General features: G+C 46.2%; 1 protein-coding gene across 2 annotated transcripts in view; it reads right to left on the bottom strand.

Annotated features, from left to right (window-relative positions):
• Nucleotides 1-14,091, bottom strand: part of Wwc2 (WW and C2 domain containing 2) — a 178,546-nt gene that overhangs the window by 15,089 nt on the left and 149,366 nt on the right. For both annotated transcript variants that reach the window (XM_006970956.4, XM_042262852.2), the window contains exons 17-21: nucleotides 13,415-13,545; nucleotides 11,013-11,190; nucleotides 5,853-6,017; nucleotides 4,619-4,711; nucleotides 991-1,233 (exon numbers count right to left, since the gene is read on the bottom strand). In XM_006970956.4, the coding sequence (XP_006971018.2) occupies nucleotides 991-1,233; nucleotides 4,619-4,711; nucleotides 5,853-6,017; nucleotides 11,013-11,190; nucleotides 13,415-13,545 (810 nt within the window). The remainder of the gene's footprint in view (nucleotides 1-990; nucleotides 1,234-4,618; nucleotides 4,712-5,852; nucleotides 6,018-11,012; nucleotides 11,191-13,414; nucleotides 13,546-14,091) is intronic.

The raw sequence follows: 14,091 nt of genomic DNA, 5'->3' as shown, positions 1-14,091 counted from the left end.
ATAAACCAGTATTATTATTATACTCAGATATTTAGGTGTCACATTAGAAAAAAAAATCCCTCTAAACTATTTGATTTTTGGTAGAAGGGATGGTGCATGCCTGTAATGCCAGGACTTGGGAGGCTGAGGCAGGGGGATTACATGTTCTCTCTCTCTCTTTTTTTGTTTGTTTATCTTTTTGAGACAGGGCCTGTCCACATAGCCCTAGCTGTCCTGGAACTCACTATGTAAACAAGGCTGGTCTCAAACCCAGAGATCTACCTGCTTCTGCCTCCTGAGTGCTGAGATTAAAGGTGTTTTTAAAGATTAGCCTGAACTGTTCAGTGAGACGCTGTCTCAAAAAACAAACAAACCAAACCCCACAAAACAAAACAAAACAAAAAACCCTGCAATAAGGACAATACAACCTGTGTGTGGTTTAATCTCAGCACTCTGGAAACAGAGGCAGGTGAATCTCTGAAACAGCCTGGTCTACATGGCAAGTTCCAGGCCAGCCAGGGCTACATACTGAGATGCCTCCCAAACAAAACAAAGTATTTGTTTATTCAGCCATCTTACCTTATTTTCTATTCACGTTTTTTAGAGTGAAAGGCAAACGTATGCTGTTAAAGTGAAATGTAATCTTTTTTTTCAAGGAAGGAAAGTGAAAATTTAGAAACATGAAAGTTAGCAATGTATTTATAGTTACGGTGGCTAACTGAATCTTCAGAGCGTTGAAATGTAAACACTGTGTACCATTTGCTGAAACACTGAAATGCCACCACGCTCCCTTCCTGTCAGGAGACTACCGAGCTGCCTGGGGTTGAGTGGACAACCACTACCCCAGCAATATTTGGGTCGGAAGGGCACTGTAATGGTGGGGTGGCCATGCCCCAAGTCCTAGGAAAAGGATGGGAAGATGCCTATGTCGGGACCCTGCTCCACGGTGCCCGCCACCCCAAGGATGCTTCTGTACCAGCCCCTCTTGGTGTGTGACCCAGAGCTCCATACCTGCTTCTCTGCTTGCTTCAGAAGCTTCTGGAATCTCTCATCCTCCAGCACACCCAGGGGAAGGTCGGTCTCCCCCTGAGCCTTCAGCTCCTCCAGCTTCTGCCGTAAGTCCCTCAGGGCCTGCAGCTCATCGTTAAGGCGACTCTGGCGGGTGAGCGAGGCCTGCAGGTCCAGCTCCAGGTCTAGAGACGTGCGCGCCGGGCATTCCTGAGCAGTCCTCCTGAGGGTGGGTTGGCAGACTGCCTGCGGAGGAGACGCAGCAGACCCCCCGTTACTATCTCTGCCCCTCCTCACACGACAGGAGGCATAACGGGCCGCGAGGATCGCTTTGGCCAATGGCAGGGTGGTGGGAGAGGTATCGCCTCCAGGCAGACCCTTGTCAAAGGCGCTGTGAGACCCGTACACCTCTGCCCTCCTCCTGGGGACACAGCAGTGAGCCCGAGATGGGAGCTCCCTCAGCCTGGGTCCCCGTGAGGACGGCAGGAACTGGTATCAGGCCAGCCTGCCGCTTAGTAGCTGAGCATGAAACAAAGCTGGATCGTTTTGAACTACGGAGATCTAAAAAGTGGGCATTAGGCTGGGGAGAGGGCTCAGCCTGACGACATGGGTTCTATCCCTGGGACCCACATGGACAGAGAGAACCAGATCCTCAAAGTTGTCCCCCGATCCCCACAGAGGAAGTGGCACCCCTCCCAACAAACAAACAAATAAATAAACAAATGTAATTAAAACCATTTTAAGTGCCCATGCTAAATGAAAAACATATTACAAAATACTTATATACCCTCCCGTTCAGGACCCAGAACCCCCTGCAGCTCAGTCCTTTCCGACCACGCTGTGGGTGTTGGCCAGAATGGAGGGCAGACTGACTCTGTCCTAAGGTCCGGATGGTTACAGTCCAGCTCCTTCCTTGACTTCCAACTGTGCGCCATCTACTTTCTGGGCTAGGCAGGAGCAAATGCCTGCTGGCAGGTGTGTGATGGGCAGAGTATCAGGAACAGAATGCAGTCTCTGGCCTTGAGGACTTGGAGCGAAGGATGGCATGAGGCTGTTCCCAGCAGGGAACCGGGAATTGGTGTCTTCGCTACCTCAAGAGGCCCGCGAGAGACCGAGGGCCCAGGGGCGAGTCAGACTGACTTGAGGGGAAGAACTTCCACTAGGATAACTGAAGGAAGGCTACAAGGAGCTGGGGTGGAATCTGGAAAGTTCCCGAGAACGGGTACCATGTGATACAACTACTCTGGTTTGCAGACCTGGAGTAACCAGGGTGGTCGTAACAAACGCAACAGAGGGGACCTTTCTGTCCTCTCTACTGAGGCCTCACCCAAACTGGAATACTTATTTTTCCTTTAATGGTACTGGGAATTGAACTCAGGACCTTGTAAGTCTAGGCATCCTGCCAGTGAGCTATACCTCCAGCCCTCTTTCTATTTCAAGGCGGTTTTTACTAAGTTCCAGGTTGGCCCCAGAGTCGCTTTGAATACCGTCTTTGAATTGTGATCTTCCTAGTTGGCCTCCAAGTACCTGGGAGTAGACAAGGGCCTGGTTCTGGAGCAGGTGCCTCCAAGATTAAAGAGCTGGCCTTTGGTGGTATTCATCCTGGGTCTGTTGGGATGAGTAGACGGGTACTCACTGATGTCTGCCCAGGAATAGCGTCACGGAACAGGCCTCTACCACCCAGCCCAGCTTGGAAGAGCTTTGTCTTCTGGTCCCTCTCCTTCTTGTCCGACTTATATCTCATCACTAAATATTTAGGCTTCTGTAACATTGTTACTAGGTTCCTATAGTCAATCCCCGTCTCTTCCAACACATGCACCATAAAGAAAGAAATATCTAAATGTGCAAGTACCTCGAATACATGACTTGCTTTTCAGGGCCAGAAATTCTTCCCACCCCAGGGTGATGGCCCATTTGTGACCATGCTAGCCGCACAGGGCAGATGACCCAAGCCAACAAGCCAGATGTGGTAGCATGCGTCTCATTCACATAAGAAGCTGGGAGACGCAGATGGGAGAATTACTCAGAAGTTCCCAGACCAGCTAGGCTAGAGTGCGCAGTGAAGCAGCCGAAACAAGAGACCTTGCCCCAGCGAGGCGGAAGACAGGAACCAACTCTCCATATCCGCTGTGGTATGCACACGCCCATTACACACACACACACACACACACACACACACACACACACGCACACACACAGGCACTTCAGCAAAAGCGCGTGAAGCCTCCACAAGGACTAGTGTGCAGTGGTGTGTTGGCAATCGAGTCTCAACAGTGAGCTCTCTCACAGAAGGGGACAGCATGGACGGGTAGACCTCGCTGCTTTAGACCGTGTGAAGAGCTGGCAGAGGTGGCTCTTGAGAGCCAGTGTGAGGAGGGCTCAGTACAGCGCTTCAAGGGGACTTCTCCGACCTCGTGACTCACCGTGACAGCCACACAGGTGAATCTTGGCAGTGCTCTGTGCTCTTAAGGCCTCTCCACAGTTTGCACGCTGCGACTCCTAAGTCAGAATGCCACCCTCGCAGTTAACTGAGCCGTATCTGCCTTCTTTTTTTTTTTAAATAATTTATTTTTATTTTATATGCATTAGTATTCTGCCTGCATATATGTCTGTGTGAGGCTGTCAGGTTCCTTGAACTGGAGTTACAGACAGTTGTTAGCTGCCATGTGGGTGCTGGGAATCGAACTCAGGTCCTGTGCTCTTAACTGCTGAGCCATCTCTCCAGCCCCGTATCTGCCTTCTTAAAAGCCAGCTAAACCCCCAACGTAAGCAACATTTCAGGACTTACCTATGTCTAGTTCGAGGAGTTCTTTTAACTAAGCTATGAGTAACCTAGCTCCACTCAGGTCCTGAACACTTGCGGTTAAAATGCCCCGAAGCCGACATCCCCTAAAAGCAAGAGCTGCTTTGGGAGGCAGGTGACTTAGAAAGAAGTGAGAACTGGCCTATCCATGTTCACTTCCAATGCCTAAAAATAACTGTTCATCCAAGTTATTAACTTGGTAATAAAAAAGACACCCCCCTCCTCTCTGCAAACCCTGCACAAAGCACCCATGTGTTCATTCTTATGGTACATGCATGTCTTAAGGAAGGACACAATGTGAAAATCATTAGAAAGAGACGCAAGGCATTAATTAAGCACCAGGATAGTCTATCAGAATCAGACTTTAAAGGGGAGAACTTAAGTAGGCCTAAAGAGAAGAAAGAAAGGAATAAAAACAAGGAAAATAAAGAAAATAAGCCAGAAAAGGAAGGAAATTCAGAAAAGAAAGGGAACCCTTTGTAAATCTGCTCCCTCAGGGCAGGTGCCTGGGTTTAACTCCTCCCACAATCACTCAAGAGCCGGACATGGTGGAGACGTTGAAGCCCCCGTTTTTAGATGGTGGTGGCTCTCAACTCACTGACACTGGGGACCCAGCAACCACCTTCTCCAAAGACGCTGCAAACCCGTTTCCCACCTTAATCAGCCCAGGGCCAAACCAGGGCCCAGCACATCAGACCTGGCCCAGCACGTGACTCACAGCCGCAGCTCCAGGAGGTCAGGGCCTTCGGTCACCAGCCCGAGAGCTGGGGACGCTGACATTTGACCCTCCTGGGATTTGCGTTCAAGTCCGGCTGAGGGAATACGCACCCTTTTCACCCGCAAGCTGCGCCGCTCCGTGGAGTTCCTCACAAACAATGATTTTTTGGCCAGGGTTGAACTGTCACTGTCGCTCCGGTTTAACTGGTGACCAAAGACAAGAGAGGAAAGGAAATAATCACAAGATAACCAACAGAACAGAGCAGGTAGTGTGAGACCCGTGAACCGCCCTCTCCTTTGCCCTTCACTGCTGGGCTGGGATCAAATCCGGGGCCGCACATGCCAGGGAACCGATCAACCACAGAGCCACATCCGCAGCCCGTGCACTGTGCTTTTAAGAACATCTTCCATAAATCATTTCCTCCCCATTCTTTGGTTTTCTCAACTTAAGTTTCTGAAAGAACTTAAAGAGCCGGCTTTTGGTAGCAGGGATCAGATCTGTGTGGAAAGAGAACTCTTTTCTGATACAACGAGTTCTCGACTTGTAGCCAACAGTGGGTTGTTTTCTCTAAAGCACAGTGCGGAGGGCCGGGCTGTCCACATCGCGCATGCTCACGCCTCCCCTGGCTCAGGCTCTGCGGGGGTCACTCCAACCCCCCTAGCCTGCTCTTCTGTTTCCCAGGGCACTGAGTCCACCAATAGCAACTCACAGCTTCTTCAGCATGCTTATTATTATGGTCTGGCTCATCGACAAGAACAGAAGTTGACAAAAGAGGAGGGGGCGGGGTCTTTGTTTCTCGGCAGGTGCTCAGTGAGTATTCTACTGCCTGGTAAGTTCAGAATTTTAAGAGTACCTATCTAGTTGTATGGAATATTAAATCCATTTACTATAGTCCATAAATAATTCCTAAGGTCGACTTTGGGGAAACTGATATGAATTTCACAATTTTCTTCCCGGGACTACGAGTCTGATTCAGGGACGCAAGGTCTTAGAACATAATTTTGTACAATCCAGTTAACATTTTCTCTTCGGCGAGATCAACATGCTTAGAAAGGCATACGAAATATTCAAAATACATTTCTCACGCCATTTTATGTTTCTAAACACAGAAGTTCAACAATTCTTCGCATCTAAACCCTTAAACTTTACTTCTTTGCCAAGTCAATGACACTAGAGCCAGCGGGACCTTGAGCCCCCGAAAAGGACCCCGGGGGTGACATTCTACACCTCCTGTCTCCAGTCGGCTCTGCAGCCCGGGTGCCCGGGCATCAGTGGGCCACTCCCTGCAGGAGGGGAAGAGGCCGCCAGTGCCAGCCAGCGCTCCGGCAGCTCGGCTCTGCTTACCCTGCAGATGTACTGGCTCCGCTCGCCGGGGGAGAAGGTTTGCGAGCGCACTATCATGCTGTTCCTCACGAAGGGGTGCTGTCGGGAGCCCAGGCTGCTGCGGTCTTTGGGGCGAACTGCCAGGTTGCCATCCACGGCTTCATCGGTGTTCGTCTCCTTGTCGACCTACGGCGAGAGCGGGTGAATCAGCAGCGGCTGGCAGGTGCATGTTCCTATGGGTGCCATTCTTCTAGGGCAGTGGTTCTCAGCCTTCCTAACGCTGCAACTCTTTAATACAGTTCCTCATGTCGCGGTGACCCCCTCAACCATAAAATTATTTCATTGCTACTTCATACCTGTAATTTTGTTACCGTTAGGAGTCGTAAGTATGTGGTATGCAGACTATCTGATATGTGACCCCTGCGGGGGTCATGACCCATAGGTTGAGAACCACTGTTCTAGGGCATGAGCAAACAGCTAAAGTTAAGCAGAGACTCCTCCAGCACTGTGAGCAAGGCTTGCCCTACAGAGCATCGTGTTTCATAAAGGAGAGAGGGAAGGGAGGCTTTCTATGTGAAGACTCCTACTTGGAAATGCATTGTCCTTAAAGAGTAGCGTTGTCAGAACAAGGTATAATGATAAAAAAGGATTTAAAATTCAATGTAGCGTCTGGAGAGATGGCTCCACAGTTAAGAGTTCTGGCTGCCCTTGCAGGGTCCCAGGTTCAATTTCCAGCACCCACACGGCAGCTCACAACTGTCTACAACTCTGGTCCCAGGTGATCTGGCGCCCTCTTCTGGCCTTTGTGGGCAGTGCAGGCACATGGTGCCCAGACAGATGCAGGCAATACCCCCATCAACATCAATACAAAATAGATGGAAAAAACCCAATAACATAAAATTGTAGACAAGTGGAATTTGCACTCAGACTAGATGAACATAACAACCGCTGTGAAGGACCATGAAGTTTCACCGGATCTGTGAAAACACAACAAAATCACAACTGAAGAGGAGGAAGTGTCTCCAGATATCAGCTCCATCAGCAAGCAGCCATCTGTCTTTATTTCTAATGTGTCTTCACCCTTGAGTCTTAAACAGGAAGTATCCCCATTCCGGATGTCTTGATTGTAGCAGAAAACGCAGGCATGGTGGTGAGCCTACCCGGCACACTGCGCTTGAGTAGCTGGCCAGTGGACGGGTCTGCACTCTCCACATCTCCTTCTGCACAGGGACCCTGGTGGCTTGAGCTCTCACCACTGGGTCCGAGGTAATGTGCTAACCAATCACAGTCGACAGGCTCCACTATATAAGTGGTTGTTCGTGTGCGATAAAGCAGACGCTGTTCCCTGAAACTGTCTCCAGAGTGATTTATCTCCACGCCCTTCAGTGACCCACAGGCACTGCAATTTTGTTGGGGGGCCCTGGTAATGACAGCACCTGATGTATTTCTGAAGGGGTCAAATTGCCTATTCATAATTATGGGTCAAAAAAAAAAAAGTTCTGAACAAGCAAGCGGCTTCCTGGGTCTCTTGGGTAGGCTGGCGCCACCAGCATGCCATGTGCTAAGCAGGCAGCAGTAGCCTAGTAGTTTGAGATTTGGCTTACACAGTCAGAGGAGGCTGCCAATGTGCAAAAAGTCAGGTTCAGATGGAGAAGACCTCTAAACAAATACAATATGTTTAAGTAGGCTCAGGTGCTTAAAAAAAAAGAAAGAAAAGAAAATGGCTATAGACAGTCATAAAAAATAGTTAAAAATCATCAAGTCTTTAAAGAAAAAGGAAAGTAATATAAGAAGAGTAAGTCATGTGAAGATGAGAAACAGAAACAAGGCATCTGGGTCCTGTATGGTGCTTTGCTGACTTTGAGTCTTTGAATGCTGATGAGCAAATGGCGGCTGCTGAGAGATGTTGGATTATGGAAAGGATTGCTGAGTTAAACCCAGCTATATTCTTTTGAAATGTCTTGGTTTCAAAATGGAAGCTGGGAAATACGTTGCATTGGGAGAGATGTTACACCTTTGTTTCCACAGGAAACAAAAAGTTATAGTTCTCCTCAACTTAATGAAGATCCGATCTGATTGGGGGAGACCTCCTGGAAATCTTGACTATAGACATGAAGAAAGAAACCAAGAAAGACTAAAGGACAGGTGACATATATGCTGATCCCTCAAATATGGGAACAGTTCTGAGACTGGATGACACATGATAGATCTTGGTGGCTACAGAGTCCTCATGACTTATTATTACATATCATCTTTTCATATGGCATGCATAGAGGTTTAGTTATACAGTCCAAATGGACTTATAAAGTTGACAGATGCCTTTTACCTGCTTAAACATAATACAAAAAAAATCTTTAACTGATTTGTGCACACAGCACATTCCATACTTGTTTTAATGCAGATATAGATGTTACCTTTAAAAGTTTGTGTTTTCAGAAAAAAGGACCAGACATCAATGAAAACAAGTATCCCAGGTGATCCAGCCTCAGAAGCCTCTGTTGCAGTTTCCTCAAAATTTTGCATCCAGAACAACTTCAAAGCTGCTCATTGAGATGGTCTAGCCTCACTGAGATATTCCAGTCAGCCCTGCACTTTCTCTCCCATTACACAGAGACTGGACAACAAATAATACAGCTAGTTCTCCCAGGACTTAACCATTATCCCAATTTTCTCAAGGTCCCCCAAAGATGCCATTGCCCCCAGATAACAGGAAGCAGTCTAAAGAACACAACACCCACATTCTCAAGAGGTGGGGTAGGTGGTTTTTAGTCATTTGATAGGTTATAGATGTTTGCCATGCTTTAGGGGGATTGGTTACAAGTTGTTATTGGTCATGGTCAGGAAAAAAGCTGAGCAAAGGAGAATAGATTCAGGGATCTCTTTCTGAAGGGAAAAAGAAGGGATATAGTACAGAAATGATGGGATTGTTACATCTACTTTTGAACAACCATTAGAGTCAAATATTTTACCTTGGAATGGGTATTTACATATTGATACAATTTAAGGTTATTTTTGTTATACTGTATATATGTTTCTACTCTTGTTTAAGGTATTGTACCCATGCAGCTCATTTAAAAATGTAATGTAGAGTTCTATTCCTTAAAAGTTATTATTATAAACCATTTAGGAAAACTAAGGTTAGTAGTCATCTATAACAATCAAACTTGTAGTCACATTAGGTATGTTTCAAGGTTATATAGAAATATATTTTAGATAGACAGATGGTCTTCAAACACTTCAAAGACCTACAGAATATGGCATTTAAAATGCTTTAATAACATAAGGCTTTTCACAACAGTGAGACATGTCTGCTCCTGGCAGCACCAATTTACTTCAAAAAAGGGTGATAGGTATCGAAGAACCTCCAGATGGAGTTTGCTTTCAATGTGGCAAGGCTAGCCATGTGGGCAAAAAACTGCCCTTGTCTTAACTGCTGACAGAATGCTGTCCATGGATACACAGGACACAAAAGAAAGCAACTGCCAAACTTTGCCAAGACAAGACAGGACAGTCCTTCAAAATTCCTGCTTCACAGAAAAGTCTGTCAGAAATTCTAGGTCTGTAGGCTAAAGGTGGATACCCCAACATTACAGAGGAACCTTGGGTGACTCTCCAGGCAGCCAGCTGTTTCCATCATTTCTACAGTTTTGGAAGTTGTTTGCTCTGTACTTCCTGTTTACTCAGGTAATATTATATCCTTCTCAGGCCTCTGATGGAGTTGAAAATAGATAGTTATAGTTACAGTTTTCCTTGTTACCAAATTCAGAAAATAATCTCACAAAAGAGGCATAAAGTATATGAGGCTATGAGACTTAGAAGCTTTGCTTATCTAAGAAAAATGAGGTCTAAAATGCTAGTTTTAGGATGGTAATACAAGTTATGATAAAAAATGGTTTAGGTATAAAACTTTAAATTCATCAAGATAAGATAGATAGTATTTTCTCCAAATTTGCCAAATACAAATGGACTAGACAATTGATAATTGTTCTTATTTATATGTAGTTTTACTATGTCAGAATTAAAACCTTTTCTTTTTATTTAGACAAAAAGGGGGAAATGTTGTTGGATATCTGTATACTGTGTGAAAATGTATTGCTGTGATTGGTGTAATTAAGAAGCTAAATGGCCAATAGATAGGCAGGGAGAGATTAGGTGGGACTTCCAGAGACAGAGAGGACTCTGGGAAGAAGAAAGATAGAGAAGCCAGCCAGATGCAGAATAAGTTGAACACACAGAATGGGACAGAGGTAAAAGCCACGTGGTAAAATATGGGCTAATTTAAGTTATAAGAGCTAGTTAGGAACAAGCCTAAGCTATAGGCCGAGCTTTCATAATTAGTAAGAAGTCTCTGTGTCTTATTTGTCGTTATTTGGCTGGAGGGACAGAGAGGGACTCCTTACACCTGTGCCTAACCAGGTCAGTGTCATCTTTCAGAGTGGGTTTCAGCTGGAGCTCCAGCCAGCCAGGATGAACTTCAAATCCTTACTTCATGTTTAACACTGAAATAGATTTTGAAACTTGATACCATTAAGTAGCCCCTGCTCCCCGATTTCTCTAAAATAGAAAAATACTTGTTTGAGGCAGAGTTTTGCTGTGGAGCCCAGGCTGGCCTGCACCCATGATCTTTTAGCATTGGCCTCTTGAGGGTTGGGATTACAGGAACCCCACACCTGGGCAGAAAATACTTGGTTGGTTTTTGTTGTTGTTGTTGTTGTTGTTGTTATTTGGGTCATTGTTTTTTTATTTTTGAAACAGAGCCTTGTATATCTCAGGCTGGCCCTGAACTCACTACAAAGCTGATGATCCTCCTGCCGATACCCCCTGAGAGCCAGGGTTACAGCTGTGCTGGGGATCCAACCCAGGGCTGTAAGCACTGGACCAGTTCAGCTCCATCTCTAGCCCCAGACAACACTTTTAACAAGCACTCACATAACATTTATACAGATATAAAGTAGTGAGCACTGTTTCTGCCAACTATAAAGGAAAAATTAATATTCTGAGCCCATGTGAAAATTGTAAAGTGTTTTCAATGCTCTTGGTGATATTCCCATAGACGCCTTTCATAGTCAGCTTTGGGGCTCAAATCCCGATTTAGAATGTACTCGAAAGAGAAGACAAGGACCCCTGGAGCACATGGCATCTCTGGGGTTTTGTTTTAGCCGAGGGAAGCAGAACACTTACCAGGGTGGGAATTCCAGTTGGTGGCCGACCAAGGTCTTCAGCACGCTCGTCTTCACTTGTATCAGGTCTACGTGTGCATGAACTCGGGTTTCCCGGGCAGCGGCTGCTCTCCGCCACGTGACCTTCAACCTCTTTAGCAGCCACAGGTTCATCAGAGGCCTCTCTTAGCATTGTTAAGCTATGGAGAAGCAAAGCAAAACAAAAACCAAAAGCCATTTTCAGTCCGGCAGGCGTACTCCATGCAGTGTGACTGGGCATGTTAATCCATTACCGGAGAAATGACAGATTCATACGTGTGATTCAAGACATACTGTGACGGCTGAAGTTCTTAACTAAGTAGATCAAGAAAAATAATTTCTCATTGTATGTTCCAGGAATCCAGAGCAAAAGCACCACAGCATGGTTCAAAAATGCTCATTTTAATGTAAATGTTAAGTTATAAGTGATGAAATTCGACCAAGTCTCCAGATTTTCAATAGAAATATTCAAGGAGCACATACAAATTTTAATTTCAGCATATAGAAACATGACAGTCACTAACTTGGTACTATTCAGTTGATTATAGAATTAATCATGTAACAGTTCGTTATTCTTAGCTAAGGCATGAACTTAACTGTTCATCATCAGGCAGGCAGAGACCTGTGTAAAGTGTTCGTTACTGGGCAATCAGATGACTCACGGTCTCACAGGCTCATTAACAAAAGCTGCGGATGGATTTGGGTGGTGATAAGAATGTGACTCACCACACTGCTGAAGAGATGGCCCAGCAGTTAAAAAGCATTAGCTGCTCTTCCAGAGGACCCAGGTTTGGTTCCCAGCACCTGGGTAGTGACTCACAATCCTCTGTAACTCCAGATCCAGAGGGGCAGACGCCCTCTTCTGGCGTCTGAGGGCACTGCATGCCCACGGTACACACATATATGCAGACAAAACACCCAAATGCATAAAATAAAAACAAATAAAAATTTCGGAAAACATTTTAAAAGAATACGACCATAGTCTATACAGTGTACACAGTAGGAGTATTGTGAAGGCTTGAAATGGGGCAGGCTTTGCTGAGTTTCATGTCCTAAGAATAGAAAGAAGCCTTCCACTGACTTCTAAATGTCAAGGCTTAATTGCAATTGGTGACATATTGGAAGGTGACACAGACTGGTTATGAAATGTCTAGCCGTGAAATGAACGCGAGGGAGAACCAGCGAGGACTACAGGGAACTGGAAGTCGCCCCCCCTCCATCCCCTCTTTAACCTACTAAGCACATTCCTGGAAGTGTGAGGTACATTGTGCTTTCCGAGCATGAGAAACGCTCAGAGCTTGAGACACTACGATGAACCTTCACATCCCTCTCCGGGTGTCTCCAAGCCTTTCACATCTCACCGCAGGAGCCTTCCTTCTAAAGGCCCACGACAGGACCATCTGTGACCTTCGTCACTCTGAATTTCTAACAAGCTTCATCTTTGCACGCACACATCCACACAAGTGCAGACCAGACCTGATAACAGTAGTCCAACCACACCTAACAATACAACTATACACACAAAAATTAATCCAGATGTGTTTATCTATGGACGATACTCAAAAGGGAAGCATTCACTAAAACTTATTTTAGAGAATAGAGTGAAAACCTGCGAAGATGGTCTTCACATGCAGAGACATATAGATACACCACATGGGCATCCTTAAAGGATGGGCTATTTATACAGAGGAGGAGAGAAAAAGGATTAGGGGAGGGACCAATACTACAATGGTTACTTGGATGCTCTTTCCTAAACAGCAACTTTGCCTACAAATGGCCTAAATGATACTCCTAGTCAAAAGAGAAAGGAATGGAAATAAGACAGGTACTTTTACCTAGCTATGACTTGGTAACAGTGGTTCTCACCCTTCCTAACGCTGCGATCCTTTAATACAGTCCCTCATGCTGTGATGACCCCCACCCATAAAATTATCTTGTTGCTACTTTATAACTGTAATTTTGCTACTGTTATGAAATCATTATGAATATCCGATAAGCAGGATATCTGATAGGTGAACACTGTTAGAGGGGTGTTTGGCCCCCCCAAAGGGATCTGACCCACAGCTCGAGAACCACTGGTCTATAATAAGGTACCACAGCTTTCTAAACAGATAGCTTAGACAGACAAACAACAGCACAGAAAAGCAGTGACCAGCATCACCGGAAGCAAGAGCAAACGGCACAGCCCACGTGTTGACTTGGCCACAGTCACGCCATTTCTTCTCTAACGCTCAAATGACCAGGAAGGGACTCTACAGCCAGTGCTCCCCGATATCACACTGTTTGCCACAGTTCCAAACTAAGATATGAGCCTGCAAAGGCCCAGAAGCTTCTGAGAAACAAAGAATGGAGTCCCCCCACCCGAGAACGGCAGTGGCTGTTTACCAATCTCCCCCTGGACCCCGCTGTTCTTCAGGCCTCAGCTCCTCTTCCTCCTCCTCCTTCTCCTGGGCCAGCTCTTGTTCCACGGCCAGTAGCTCCGCTGAAGTTCTTGCAAGTAAGGCAGACACGGCATCCTGCAGAACAGAAACCATACGGCGGTTAACACCAGACACTCCAAACATGATTCAGAAACTCTTCGGATGCAGACTTACACATCCAGCTGTGAGGAAGCAGTTTGTACCAGACCCAGCTCTCCTGCTGAGAACAAACATGAATGCTGAACAAAATGAAACCAAAACAAAGACAAACTCCCAGATGTTCTAAAGCAACCAGACTGTCAGGGGCTATCATGGCTGGAGGGCTGAGGTCCCAGGGAGAGCAAAGACACAAGAGAGATGACCATCACTGCCAGGATTTCCTCTAAAGGCATTTGTCAACCTAGGCGTGAGGCCTGCAGGCTAAACAGATGGGCTGCCTGGGATGTCGGCCCCACAGTTCACTGCATAAAAAGGCTAGCATGGAGTGCAGACACCAAGGTGGTCCACATAAGAGGGGCTGGGGGAAATGAATGGGGAAGTGGGTCTGACATCACCCAGGATGTTTCTAGTCAGGCTTTTGTCTTTCCTAAGTTGCATCTGTACAGAGCAAGACTGAGAAATAAAGCCAAAACCAGCTGCTAG

Source organism: Peromyscus maniculatus, chromosome 17, assembly GCF_049852395.1.
Source record: "Peromyscus maniculatus bairdii isolate BWxNUB_F1_BW_parent chromosome 17, HU_Pman_BW_mat_3.1, whole genome shotgun sequence".
NCBI classification, from domain to species: domain Eukaryota; kingdom Metazoa; phylum Chordata; class Mammalia; order Rodentia; family Cricetidae; genus Peromyscus; species Peromyscus maniculatus.
This window is presented reverse-complemented; position numbering and strand designations above follow the sequence as displayed.